At 31.6% G+C, this 14,467-nt stretch overlaps 6 protein-coding genes and 1 non-coding gene across 7 annotated transcripts; 4 read left to right on the forward strand and 3 right to left on the reverse strand.

Annotated features, from left to right (window-relative positions):
- Window positions 1-75: 75 nt before the first annotated feature.
- Window positions 76-1,103, forward strand: DFA_06877 (uncharacterized protein; the record flags this gene model as incomplete). The annotated part of the gene is made up of 2 exons (XM_004358066.1): window positions 76-803; window positions 875-1,103. 2 exons carry the CDS (start codon window positions 76-78, stop codon window positions 1,101-1,103), a joined length of 957 nt encoding a protein of 318 aa, XP_004358123.1.
- Window positions 1,104-1,291: 188 nt separating this feature from the next.
- DFA_06878 (uncharacterized protein) lies at window positions 1,292-2,481 on the forward strand (the record flags this gene model as incomplete). Its single annotated transcript, XM_004358067.1, has 3 exons — window positions 1,292-1,391; window positions 1,475-1,576; window positions 1,754-2,481. The coding sequence occupies 3 exons, from the start codon at window positions 1,292-1,294 to the stop codon at window positions 2,479-2,481; spliced, it is 930 nt and encodes a 309-aa protein (XP_004358124.1).
- A 426-nt stretch (window positions 2,482-2,907) lies between these two features.
- DFA_06879 lies at window positions 2,908-2,980 on the reverse strand. The gene has a single exon. It is a non-coding gene; the product is annotated as a tRNA-Ala (tRNA).
- Window positions 2,981-3,395: 415 nt separating this feature from the next.
- On the reverse strand, window positions 3,396-3,607 carry DFA_06880 (uncharacterized protein; the record flags this gene model as incomplete). The annotated part of the gene is made up of 2 exons (XM_004358068.1): window positions 3,396-3,430; window positions 3,517-3,607. 2 exons carry the CDS (start codon window positions 3,605-3,607, stop codon window positions 3,396-3,398), a joined length of 126 nt encoding a protein of 41 aa, XP_004358125.1.
- Window positions 3,608-3,816: 209 nt separating this feature from the next.
- On the forward strand, window positions 3,817-8,157 carry DFA_06881 (uncharacterized protein; the record flags this gene model as incomplete). Its single annotated transcript, XM_004358069.1, has 7 exons — window positions 3,817-4,047; window positions 4,190-6,086; window positions 6,235-6,287; window positions 6,317-6,338; window positions 6,509-7,036; window positions 7,118-7,286; window positions 7,380-8,157. 7 exons carry the CDS (start codon window positions 3,817-3,819, stop codon window positions 8,155-8,157), a joined length of 3,678 nt encoding a protein of 1,225 aa, XP_004358126.1.
- An 87-nt stretch (window positions 8,158-8,244) lies between these two features.
- On the reverse strand, window positions 8,245-10,257 carry DFA_06882 (uncharacterized protein; the record flags this gene model as incomplete). The annotated part of the gene is made up of 3 exons (XM_004358070.1): window positions 8,245-9,222; window positions 9,287-9,632; window positions 9,701-10,257. 3 exons carry the CDS (start codon window positions 10,255-10,257, stop codon window positions 8,245-8,247), a joined length of 1,881 nt encoding a protein of 626 aa, XP_004358127.1.
- Window positions 10,258-10,676: 419 nt separating this feature from the next.
- DFA_06883 (uncharacterized protein) lies at window positions 10,677-13,626 on the forward strand (the record flags this gene model as incomplete). Its single annotated transcript, XM_004358071.1, has 2 exons — window positions 10,677-12,309; window positions 13,616-13,626. The coding sequence occupies 2 exons, from the start codon at window positions 10,677-10,679 to the stop codon at window positions 13,624-13,626; spliced, it is 1,644 nt and encodes a 547-aa protein (XP_004358128.1).
- Window positions 13,627-14,467: the final 841 nt, after the last annotated feature.

Genomic DNA, 14,467 nt, shown 5'->3' on the forward strand with positions numbered 1-14,467 from the left:
TCATATTCTCCTTCTATTATTATTAACTCTACCCTTTTTTAATTCACAGTCATCCAGTGTCATGACACTGCCAACATGGTTGAATTTTTCTATAATCATAGAAATAACAACTTTAATCCAGATCTTGTTAAAATATCTCCAATCAGATACTCTTCAGCTTTAATTCAATTTGTCAAGAATCTATTAATTGCAACACCTCATGATCGTCTTTCATCTGATGATTTAACAGTTGAATCAATTGGACCAGGTAAACAGATAGTAACATCACCATTTTTAGTTGACAAAAGTAAATTCCTTCCAAATATCACTGAATTGAAATTCGATGGTGAATACAACTGCCCTCTAAGAGGACTACTTCCAGAATCTCTTCGAAAACTATCGTTACTTGGCAAGTTCAATCAACGAATAGTTGAATATGACATTCCCTTTAGAGTTGAAACTTTAATTTTAGGACCATCATTTAATAGTCCTATTCGTTTCGGGGATCCTTCACTAAAAGTGGTTTTTTTTGGTAAATCATTCAACCAACCAATCTATCCTGGCTGGTATTTTGATTCACCCTTCAAACCCCCTTTTAGTCCCACTATCAATATCACCACCGATATTTGGAATCATGAAAAAGAATCCAATATCTGTTCAGAAACCCGAAAGGAAGATTACAAAAGAATTAATCTTTACCATACTGGTGGTCTATTAAATATACATTCCATAGACACTATCAATTCATTTACCAAAGTTCATTTGGAATCTAAAATCATATTGATGATATGTGATAAATGTTTTGGCATTGGTCAAATTAAAAGGTATGCCTAAAAAGACTAGTGGCACTCTTTTAGAACCAATCAATTTACTAATATTATTTCAATGTCTGAAGAGAAAATAATGTAGTGTCTTGGAATAACAATAATGATATTTCATTGGCAATAGATTTAAAAGATGTTAGTGTCATATCATTTGTAGAGTCATCAATTTATCCTCATTTATATTATCAAATTGACAAGAAAATATTTCAAGAAACCAATCAACAATCAGTGGATTTAGATAATATCGACCATGTCATTGAATATCCATTAATTGATATGAATCAATTATTTGAATATTAGATTCATTCCCATTCCAAATTAATCTCTTTAATAAATATATTGTATCTCTGTATCTAGTAATTAAATTATGTGTAATAATAAAAAAAACAATTTTTTGAAACAAAAATCTGTACATGATTGTTTCGTCTTTCGTCATTTTTTTGTATACAAATCGAATACTTGTTCATATAAAACATATCTTTTTAAAAATGACAGATCAACAATTAAATAAGAATATGAGTAATCTATCAATAGATAATAGAAATCATAGTAATGATGATGATGATAATAATAATAATAATAATAATGGTAACCTTTCATTTCAATTATAATCCCGATTTCAATCTCTTTCTTATTCAATCTCTTTTTATATCTATACTTTATATTTATAGTACATTCAGGATATAATATAATTGATGATGCTTTAGGATATGCAAGATTATATGGTTATATTAAAAAAGATCAACAAGAGCTCGTTTCTCCTTTTTTAATTGGTAACTAAACACACAAACAAACAAACAAACAAACAATAATCATTTAATAATCATCGATTATTGTAAGAAGAAAAAGAAAGAAAGAAGAAAATAATATGAATAATAATAGAACAATATATAAATCTATAGAAAAGAAAAGAATCAAATTCTAATCTTTTCTTTTCTTTTTCTATTTAGAGAAATATGAAAAAGATGCAGATAAATATTGGGATAAATTCTACAAGAGAAATAACTCTAATTTCTTTAAAGATAGACATTGGTTAACAAGAGAATTTCAAGAGTTTCTAGAGAAACCTACGCAAGACGATAAAAAGATTAGAGTATTTGAAATTGGATGTGGTGTCGGCAATACGACACTGCCCCTCATGTCACTCAACGATCGTCTCGAGTTTGTGTCGTTTGACTTTTCGCAACACGCTGTCAAGCTACTCCAACAAGCAGTCGATCAAGACGACCAATACAAAGGTAGATGTACCACTTTTGTCTATAATGCAGTGGACGGTGTCGAAAAGCTGCCAGCATGCGTCGCCAAGGGCACTTTTGACTTGGTCGTCATTATATTTGTCTTGTCAGCTATGGACCCATCGACGTTTGCGGCAGTGGTTGACATGTGCGCACACGCACTCAGACCCGGTGGCAGAGTACTCATCAGAGACTATGCCCGCGAGGATATGGCCCAAAGTCGATTTGAAAAACACAGCTCCAAACTAGGCGACTCTTTTCACGTTCGTTTTGATGGTACTCGAGCCTACTACTTTACACTAGAGCACATGGAACAGCTCTACACGGCCAATGGCCAATTTGAAACTTTCCAAAATATTATCGTCGAAAAACAAGTCGTCAATCGTAGAGATAATAATCAGATGGATAGAAAATTTATTCAATCTAAATTTATTAGGAAATAAAATTAATTCATTTAAATCATTAAATTAATGGTATATTATATTTTAGTGAATTGATGATATCATACCATGTTTTTTAAAAAAAAAATTGTAATATTACAATATGTTTTAAAATCAATGTGTTTTGGTGATCCAGTTTTATTAGAAATCAATCAAACCTAGTTCATTCGATAGCCAACGATGAGTAGAACCAGAATAGAGCAAAAACATTGAAATCCCCTTAAAACACGGCAAAAAAGTGGGGACTTGGTAAACTGGCAAAAAAAAAAAAAAAAAAACCGGAATGGATTTTTTAAAATCAATGTTTTGGTGATCCAGTTTTGTTGGAAACCAATCAAACCTAGTTCATTCGATAGGCAACGACGAGTAGAACCAGAATACAGCAAAAACATTGAAATCCCCTTAATTTTTTTACACGGCAAAAAAGTGTGGACTAGAAGGGTATCGATCCCTTTACCTCTCGCATGCTAAGCGAGCGCTCTACCATCTGAGCTACAAGCCCGATTTTTTGGATAAGACCAAAAACAATTTTGCGGTATTTATACCGCCGGCCCCTATACTAACAGAAACTCTAACTATTTTAATTAAAATTAAAACAAATAAACCATAATTACTCTATTGTCCGACGACTAGAGTCCAGATTTATTAAAAAAAAAAAAATACCGCCGCAAAAAAATTGAATGATCCCCTTAACTCTTGTGTTACTTATTTCTCTCTGCATGGATGCAGAATTCTCTCATTAGTGCACTCGTGCGATAGTAGAGTCAAGTGAGCTTTAAAAATAAACAAGTCATTCACAAGACATGTAAAATATTTTAACAAGCGCGTCACGGCCTTATTTATCACTTTCGATCTTTTCAATCGTGGACAGTCTCCACTCTATTTACATCAATAACTCTAATTAGTATATTCATCAATCAACTCTCCATAACTTCTAATGGTACACCCTGCTCTATAATAATAAACACACATAAGAACATATTAGTTGTAGTTGATACTCTTTCTTTGATAATATATCTTCTTCTTTTAAAAACATACCATGTTGTAACATCTTTAACAACGGCAAAGATGATATATGAACGGTTTCAGCAGATATCTGGTAATGGAGTCCATCTGTGATCTTTTCCATTTTATCTAATTGTCTTATAAGTTCTCTATTCATATCTATCTATATATCTATCTATTTATCTTTATCTATATCTATATAATATTACTATTTTCTAAAAAATAAAACTATTTTAAATTCGGTGGCTATGCAAGGAGGAAGAAAAAAAAAAAAAATACAAAAATTAAATTAACTACCTTAAACAAATAACACCCACCCACTTAAAATATTCGATGATAGATAGTTTAATAAAGTTTATATTAAAGAACAAACAACTAAGAGTAATAATATTCCAACATGTAACTAGTATTCATCGACAATTAGGTATAAGGACTGTTAAATCAAAAGATATAATAACATTGTATGATTATATAAAGTATGGTCAAACTGATCTTTTCATCAAACATTTTGATCGTTTACATCAATTGATTCTATTGGTTGATAAACAATCAAGATATAAAAAGGTAAATTTACTTGTATTTTTTTCGAAAGTACTAGGATTTACATGTCATATTCACATTCATTCTCTTTATTTCTTTTCTGCATTTAAATTAGAACAATTATATAAAAAGATTGTATTGGATATTTAATATTATATTTGAAAAGAATAATCATGTTGCAATGAAATATTTAATTGATAGACTTGGTATAACCAAAAAAGACTTTCAATCATACAAAATACACTTTTCTTCAACTACAACAAAAGGCTTTCAATTCACAACTGAAATGTTCTACGTATTACGAGATGCAAACTTTTCAACACTTGTGCCATCTCTTCAGCATGGGATGATCAATGTATTGATTAGACTTGGTGACAGTGATCAATTGGAATCATATCTATCTACATTGGATAACCCGAATCCATCGAGTACTGATCGCCGTCCATTCAAAAGTTCATTTTCATATTTACTTGCCAACAACAACAACAACAAGGATATTATCTACACTACTATTAGGATAATAGAAATATTTAAAAGATATTCAATCAATGTTATTGGGGATGTATTGGTTGGAGCGGTGGAGAATAATCATTTGGAGATGGTAAAGTGGGTTGTGGAAAATGTACCAAATGAAGAGTTGGCAGACTCTTGTAAAACTATTGTTTGCACTGTTTTTGAAGTACATGGCAAAAAAGAGGTGTTGGAGATGTTGCCAATATCACATTATGCCAATGGTTGGCATATTGGCTCAAATGCTATTAAACAAGGAAATTTTGATTTCATCGAATATTATTTAAAGAAATCTCTCCAAGATGGTCATGTCATTAAAATATTAACAGAGTGTCTTGCACACGATCGAATGGATTGCTTTGAATTGATTGTTACAAAATATCAAAATCATTTACCACCAGGCCACCAAAAGGTCATCCATCTTTTTCATCCAAACTGTTTTTCAACAGAGTTGGTAGCAAGAGTAATCAAACTCGGATTCCATGTTCGCCTTTGTGTTGATATGTTTGAGCCTGCCATCCGAGACAACCAATTGGAGACCTTTATCGAATTGGACTATCCACACCTCCCATTGACAGTCGACAGCTTTACCAGACTACTCGGTTATGCAATTGAATGTAACAGTCTATCTTCAATTGACGTCCTACTCCACCATCCACGATTCCAAGAGGTTCAAGATCGCATCATTGACATTAGTTGTATCAAACCACAGACTATACCAACGATTGAATATATATTCGACAAGTCCAATCGAAATATACCGATTAGGTTCCAATCGATCGATAACTCTTATAACAAAGATTACACCTCTTCTTATTCTGTCGATTACGAGTCGGTTGCCAAGGTCATTCGTTTGGTTTATAGACCCAACATTATCGGCCGTTGTCAGTTGATTGCCATCTTTTTGTTGGCAAATGATATCGAATGGTTGTTTGACAATAATGTCATTGCAAAGGACTCTGTCAGCACTTTAGTAACGGGTCTCTTTAGCGACTACATTGCGGGTGGTGCTGCTACATATAGAGATCTATTCAAAACAGCCTGTCTCAAAGGACAGTACCCAGCTTTGGATTTTCTTTTTGACAATTGTCTACCCATTGTTAAAGACACATATTCATTGGTCATCTTGGTAGGCCTACTACCAGATGACCAACAATTTGAAAGATATTGGTCAAGGTTGGGCATAACAGACACAGCAATTGTCTCTGATATTGTTCAAAGGATTATATTTGCAGTAGAGATTCATAGACCAAAAAGAGTAAAGTCTATCGTTGACATTTATGGCACTCTATATACTACTAGTAGGACAAATGGAATAAAGATGAGCCCGATCAATTATCCTCCAATGAAATACATTAATAATCACCCCATTGCTCACTATTCAACTCTAATGGAGGTGTTTTGCAGTCAAAAAGTACCTTGGATTAAAAATTATTCCAAAGCAGATGAATTGATAATCTTTCAAAAAGCAATTAGTTTTGGTTATATCCTTCCTATCCCTTCATTTTTAGATAATAATAATAATGACGACCAATCTAATCAAAATTCTAAATGTAATTTAATGTAAAATAAATATAACCTTTTTTTAAATTATTTTTTTTGAAATAATATATTCATTATTGATGAATCTTCAACTGGATATAATACTATGCTTGACAAATCGTCAAACAATGTATCTGAAAGCTTTTCTATTGCTAAAAGATTACCCATGTTTTTGTTACTCCATTCAATGTCCTTGTCCAACATTTGCAAATGTTTTTTTTGTAAAGTATTTTTGAAATAGAGTAGTACTACTAGGTTTAATAGTAAGAAGAAAACAAGAAGATGCTATTTGTATTATTTGTTTAATAATATTTAAATAAATTAAGCTTTGAAAAATAATAAAATAAATTCAAATTAATGGGTCGGGTTATTAATAATCGGCAGTTTCGTCTCGTTCAGATTATTATTTATTATTTATTTATTAAATAATCAGAGATAATGTCAACAACACAAAGTTGGTTTAATCAATACACAGATGATGATAATGATGACGATAATGACGGAGACGAAGAGGTAGTCCAAGAAGAGATTACGACGACTCGGGAGACCAACAACAAAAATATAACAATCGAGCAAATAGGAGAACATCGTATCATTAGAGATAATGATACTGGTAATATTACAATAGATCTTCATTCTTTATCTTCTTCAAACGATAACAAGAGAAAGGCAATAGATCAAGATCAAGAGGACGACGAGACTAGTACAACAACTACAACTACGATAACCTCACTACAATTACAACCACCACCACCACAAGTACAACAACAAAAGATAGGAGTTGACAAATGTACAGTTTGTCAAGACAAGATTTCAAAGTATAGATGTCCAGGTTGCTTTATTTTGTTTTGTTCGATGATTTGTCTCGGCAAACATAAAACATCGACTGAATGCACAGGTGTCAGACGTGTCACCCAATTCATCCCTCTTGATCAAATGACTGATCGTGATATTGTAAATGGTATGTATAACATTAAACTACTAAATATAAGTATCAGATGACTAATTAGTTCTTTATTCTTCTTAGACTTTAACTTTTTAGAAAATATAAACCGTGTACATGAATCTGGAAAGAATCTAATCGACAGTTCAATGGTACAAACAAAATCAGTGTTTCTTCAGAAAGCTGCTTTTAAACGTATGATTAATCTTTACATTATGCCAAAACAAATGTCAAGACATAAAGATAATACTTCAAATTTTAGACAAAAGTAAGAAATAGAAAGAAACAAACAAATATTAATAATAATATTAATAATGTATGAATGAATGCTAATACTTTTCTTTTTTTTTTTGATACTTAGGGAAAATTTAATATATTGGAAAATGGAATGGAATTTTGTAAATGATTTATTTAAAATTGTAAATGATAATGTTTGTGAAACCGATAGTATCAAAGATATAATATTAAAACATATCAATGATCCAGTGAATCGATACGAACTAAAGAAATATTTCAAGAATAATCCAGATTCAAAAGACCCCATTTTATTGATGAAAAGAGAACGGTGTACTGCCAATCAATACTATCGTATCCCACTAGACTCTACACTTTCTAGTTGTCTTCAATACAAAGAGTTGATAGAGTTTCCATCGATTCTAGTCATCAACCAACACGAGTTGGTCAACTACCCAATCGTAGATGATCCACAACAATTGGAAGAAATTCAAAAAGAACAAAAGGAAATCATACAACGTTACAGTAAAGTAAAGTATGATCCAAATCTAGTCAATACTCATGATCAAATTAATAGTTTAGCAAAATCAAATCCAGTCAAGAAAAAAAAGAAATTACAACCTTTACCTCCTCTTAATAATCCTAGTACTAATAATCAAAATAATCAAAATAATAATCAAAATAATAGTAATCAAAAACAACAACAAAATAAAAAACAATCAACAAAATCAAATAATAATAATAATAATAATAAGGCACCAACAAAACAGCCGCCAACCATTCCAGTCCAAACACAAATACCTCCACCATTGGAACCAATCTCGAATATACCATCGGTGGGAACTGTTCAAGAGAATATTAATAAAGAAGAAGAAGAGGAAGAGAATAGTTTCTTTACCTTTTAGGCAATAATAATTTTTTTGATCAATCCAAAAAAAAAAACAAAAACAAATAACACTAATTATTATATTTATTATATTTATTTATTTATTTTAATCATCATCTTGTTCATCTTCACTATCACTAAAATCAGCTAGTAAAGAAGCCAATTTGTTTGAAGATTGAGTTGATGTTTCGGCAACTGCGGCTGTTGATTGGGAATTGGTATTTTTCTTATTATTATTATTATTTTTACCAGATGCATCAATTACAAATCCAGCAGTTTCCTCTTCTTCTTGTTCTTCTTCCTCTCCTTCTCCTTCTTCTTCATCTTCTTCTCCTTCTTGTTTAATACCTTCTTCATCTATTGATTTTCTCTTTTTAGAGTCTTCTTGATGTTGATTGATAATGGCAATGACCTTTTCGACGGTCAATTGTCTAATAGATTGAATGATATCATTTGGTTTGGTGGCGGCAGTGATACCTCCTCCAACAAGGGTTGGATTATTTGTCAAATATTGAACCAATTCAGTTGGTGGAGTGATCGAGACCAAAGCAATCTTGAGACGTGCAACGAGTTGATGTTGTGGAGCCTTGGCAGTGACATAGACAATACCACGTGAAAATATTAATCTTGCTTGTAAATAACTAACCAATTGAGTTGATGGTTTTAATAATGCCAAATCATAAAACTTGTTCAAAATTCTAATCATTATATCATTATTATTATTATCTTTGTTATTATTGTCCTTGTTGATAAAAGTTGAAATGGAAAAATCAAAAGATGAAATTAATCTTACAAGTTTACCAAGTAGTAAATCTTGTTGTTGGCCAAGTAGTAACATGATATAGGTATAATCACGTTCCTTGTTTAATCCAAGTACAATGGCAAACTTTAAGAGTGATGATGCAAGATCAACATATTCAACTGATTTCTTTTGATGCTTTAAAGCTGGTAAAATAGAAAGTACCAAGTATCTATTCAATTCATGATAAACCTTTTGTAAATATTCTAAATCCAATTTAACACTACCACTAAAATCAATCTTTGCCAATAATAAATTAACTTGAATTAAATATTTGTTTGTTGCCTAAAAATTAAAAAAAGAATTAGAATCTATTTCAATATTATTTATATTATTCTCTATTTCTTACACTTGATAAATGATTAATTGATTGAAGTGAAGATAAAATATCTTTTCCATTGTTTAGGTATTGAATGGTTTGTTTGGATGGATTACAAGTGAGACTGTCAGAAAAGAATGATTGAACAAAGAGTGGATTCTTTTCATTATTCTTTGATTTGTGTCCATTGATGATAATGTCCATCATATCTTCACCACCACGACAATTGACATAGAGATAATTGACAAAGTTCTTTTGCAAATTTTCATTGTTTCTATTCAATTCATAGGATTCTTCTTGTTTCTTTTGTAATTTTTCATTTGATTCTTCTTCTTTTGACAATGTTTTATTCTTGTTTGAAAGTTTAATTGTTAATCTAATAAAATAATATAAATTAATATTTAATAATAATGATTTAGATATATTGTATTTCTTTTGTCTTACAAAGAATAAAAATGATTAAAAGCAGGAGGAGTAAATAAATAATCACGAATTGGATGAGTAATATTTGAAATGGCTTCTAGGTATTTGGATTTGATATTGTTTCTTGATAACTTTTCAAAGAGGCTAGTGTCCATATTGGCAATCATCTTGGCCAAGAACTTTTGACCCAAACTAATGGTTTGAAGAATCTTTGATTTGTTTTCATTATATTCTTCAGTTTGACGTTGTAACTTGTTTAACTTTGTTTCAATTGATTTAAAATATTCACTATCTACATCTTCTTCTTCTTCCTCTCCGTCTTCCTCATTATCTTCATCTTCTTGTTTAACTTGAATCTCTTCTTGTTCTTCTTGTTCTTGATCCTCTTCTTCCTCTTCTTGTTGTGGTTCAATATCACTTTCTTCCTTTTCTTGTTTGACAATGATTACTGCTGCTGGTTGTTGTTTCTTTTGATTCTTTAAAGTTGCAGCTGCTGGTTGATGTGGTTGCTCTATACTATCAACATCAATCTCTTCTGATTGAGTTTTCTTTGGTTGTGTTTCCTTTCTCTTTGCCATTTCTTCTTTCTTCTCTCTCTAAATTAAAAGAGATATAGAAACTAGGTTGATGATTTCAAAGACGAACGACAGACACAGAGATGGTTCATTTTCGTTTTTTTTTTTTTTTTTTTTTGAAAGTCTATTTTTTCGAAATATAGAGAGATAATAACTACAAATATGAATAAACAAAAGAATAGAATAGAATAATGATGATTTAATAGAAGAAGAAGGGTGGTTACCAATGGTTATATTTTTTATTTTAATTTAATTTAATTTTTATTTTTTAATACCCTATTTTGCTGGATTGAATAAAACTCATCAAAAGGACACAGATTTTTTTTGAACAGCCACTCAGGTGACACTATTTTTAATTTATCTTTCAACTTTATTTATTTATTTAATTCATTTAGATAGATAGATATATATATATATATATAATGTATAATGGAATTGGATTAAGAACAGCTCGAGGATCGGGTACGAATGGGTACGTGCAGAGAAACTTGTCTCATGTCAATGCCAACAAGGATCTACAGAAACAACAGCAGCGTGACAAGTTGCACGGTAGCTTCAACAACATCTCACCGTCGATCAAACCCAACAAAGAGATATTAGAGCACATGGCAAGAAGAGCAATCGAAGTGAAACTCGAGGAATGGGCTGTCGACGAGGGTGTCTATGATCGCGGCTACAAGGACGACGAGCTCGATGCGATCCTCGACGAGAAGCGTCAGGAACTCATCCGCGACCAACAAGAGACTGAGCGCGAGCTGGCAGAGTTTAACGGTGGTGGCGGCAGCGGCAGCGAGGATGTCAACACTGCACTACGCAAATACAACCTGTTCGAGACACACCAGAGCGCACATGTCAAGGAGCTCGAGAACGAACGTTTTAGAAAGGCACTCAACTTGCCCGACGACTATGTGCCGGGCCAATCACTCGACAAAAAGGTGCAAGAAGAAAAGAAACAAAAGCGTATCCAAGAACGCGAGGAACGTGAACGACAAAAGCGCAAGCAAGAGCAACTCAGAATCAAAGAACAGAAAAAGGAGGAAAAGAAACAGAGAAAGGCAAACAAACTAGCTGCTCGTCAACAATCTTTGGAGGAAGAGGATGGTGACAACAATGAAAAAAAAAGAAGAAGAAGAAGAAAACAATTGGATAGCAGTGACAGTAGTGATAGTAGCGACGACGATACAGCAAGAAGAAGAAGAAGAAAACAAAAGGATAGCAGTGACAGTAGTGATAGTAGCGACGGTGATACAGCAAGAAGAAAAAAGAGAATGATGAAAAAGAGAGATCTTAGCGATGAAGAAGAAGAAGAAGAAAGAGAGGATAGAGACAAAGAGAGACAAAAAAAGTTAAAGAAAATTGAAGAAATGAAAAAGAAAATGACAATGACAATGACAATGACAATGAGAGATGATGGTGGCAACAGAGATGACAGTGATGGTGGAGACCGTTATTTCAAAAATAGACAACATGTACCAGAGGTTAAAGAGGAGGATATGCGTGATATTTCACCTCCAAGAACTTATACGGAATACTCTACCACGGACAAATCAACACCTCTAGTTGTCAAAGAGGAACCAATGACCCCACCAAGATCCAATATTGTAGAAAGAGATCATTCTGCATCACCTCCAAGAACTAGAGATGATGAACGTTCTCGTTCTCGTTCCCGTTCCCGTTCACCAATTAGAAATCGATCACCAATAAGAGAAGCAAGAAACAGATCACCTGTTAGAAATCGGTCACCGGCACCAGCAGCAGGAGGGGATCGATCACCAATAAGAAATCGTTCTCCTCCTCGTCGTGATAGAGATAGATCAAGAGATAGAAATAATAATAATAATAATAGAGATAATAGAGATAGATCAAAGGAAAGAGAAAGAGGAAGAGATTATCGTGACAATAGAGACAGAGATAGAGATAATAGAGATAGATCAAGAGACCGATATAGAGGAGGAGACAGATCTCCACCAAGATCATCTTCATATAGAAATTCATCTCCATCTAGAAAAGACAATAGGGATAGAGACAGAGAAAGAGAAAGAGGAAGATATCAAGGTAGATAGATAGATCATCATACCATATCAATACACCATATATGTTACATTATAAAGAATAGAATAAATAATTTATTATCCAAACAAAAACAACATATTTCCTCCCCAAACTGGAAATGATTCTCTATAATCAAAGGGACACTCCTCATATCAAATTGTATGGACCTTTTAAAATTGGCCTTTGGAAGTCCAAAAGGGTTTTGGAAAAAAAACAGGAGATCCAATATATATTTTTCTTTTTTTTGCCTTTTTTGGAATATTTTGGAAATACCAAAAAAATTGGTTAACCAAATGTTTCAACTTCCCATTTAATGGTTAAAATTACTTTTCCATAGCTTGTATCAAGTTTTTTATTTCTAAACCATTTCACACAAGTTTGTAGTACACGAACCAAATTCTACGGCTATGCTTGTTTTCAAAAAGACAGCTAGCTTTAAATGCTCGTTGGTTTCGGTTTTGATTCATTCACCCAATTATAAAGAAAAAAAAGGACTTTTTGCCTTTCATCAACATGTAGATAATTTAGAACCTTCCTTCCTTTAATAGATTTGTAAAGGTTTTTTTAATTCTTTCAATTGTAAATTTGTAAATTGGTAAATTGTTTATATTACTTTATTCCTTCCCTAGATTATTAGTTTATAATTTTTAAAATAGTGATTCATCATTAATAACATACACATAATAGTTGTTAATAACCAAAAGAAATCCAACAACAAATTAAATTAAATCTTCAAGATTAAAAAAAGGCGAAATAATAAATTGAAAAATAATAGATAGTAATATTTCAACAACAAACTAGAATAATAATAATTATAATATGGATTAAACAGTCATTCTTGACAAGAATTAAATAATTATTAAAAAAAGGAAAAAGAGCCGACGAGATTTATCTCTCTCTCTCCTCTCTTTCTGTTTTGCAAACTAATAATACGAGATATCAAAACAACTCGTATTCAATTCAGAATCATCCAAAAGATTTTCAAAAGAGAGAGCGAAAAATAATAATAAAATCACTACCGCACTCTAATTACAGCAACAACAAGTGCACTTGCAGTTAAAGAAGAAGAAGGATCAAATAATTATAAATTGCCCATTTATTTAAAATTTATAGTTTCAGATTATATCTTCTTTGACCTCTTGCAACAAACAAATAATATCTTTAATTTTTAAATATTCTACCAATACAATAGTATCTCTACCCTCTTTTTTAGTTTAATTAATATTCAAACACCAAGAAGGTAGAAATCTATTTATAATTATATATAATTTCCTTTTCCATTAAACTAGTATTTTATTTATTATTTTAGAAAGAAATTAAATTATCATTATTTCCATTTTCAACCAAAAGTTTTTTTTTAAATTTTTATTGTTTTGATCCATTGATCAAAAGTAGATATATTATGTCATTGTATCCATCCATAAATAATTAAACCTATATCATATCAATATCCCACACATTCCCACACTCACCAAAACACCAACCAAATTTAATCAAAGAATTACAATTATCATAATTTACAAACTTCAACTGACTTGAGTGGTGAATATATCTATATGTGTTTAAAAAAAAAATAACATATATATATGTGCTGAAATCAATCAATCTCATCGCAATATAAAATAAATAGAACATACAAAATAACAAGCAAACAAACAATAATCCATACATAACAACAATACAAGCAACAATAATAACAATCAATAGTTGGTCATTATCATCATCATCAAAACAAACATCAAGTTAGCATCCACCCAACAACAAAAATAATAATCATTGACTTTGGTGACAGTATTAGTATCAGTATCAATATCAGAATAGCAGTGACATAGTAGTACAAGAAATTGGCAACGAACAATACAATCCAGATACCTTTCAAATCGACCAATTGATAATACCAATATTTGTCAAATCATCCAGCCAGCCAGCTAGCATTGTGATTGGATTGCACCCCTAACCACACCATTTCATATTTTTTTGTTTCACTTTTGACCCACTCCTCATCATCCCTATCCATCCATCCATCTCGAATCGTGGTCATTATTCACTCATCCACTCATTCTTTGCTAAAGACACCAATCCTCCTCACCCTATCACCTAAACTCATTATCAATACCACCGTCCACAACCACTCACCATATGAGTGTATATTGAGTGATTT

This window comes from Cavenderia fasciculata (genome assembly GCF_000203815.1).
Source record: "Cavenderia fasciculata unplaced genomic scaffold Scf_ET2XIPL01CNAVH-3, whole genome shotgun sequence".
NCBI lineage: Eukaryota > Evosea > Eumycetozoa > Acytosteliales > Cavenderiaceae > Cavenderia > Cavenderia fasciculata.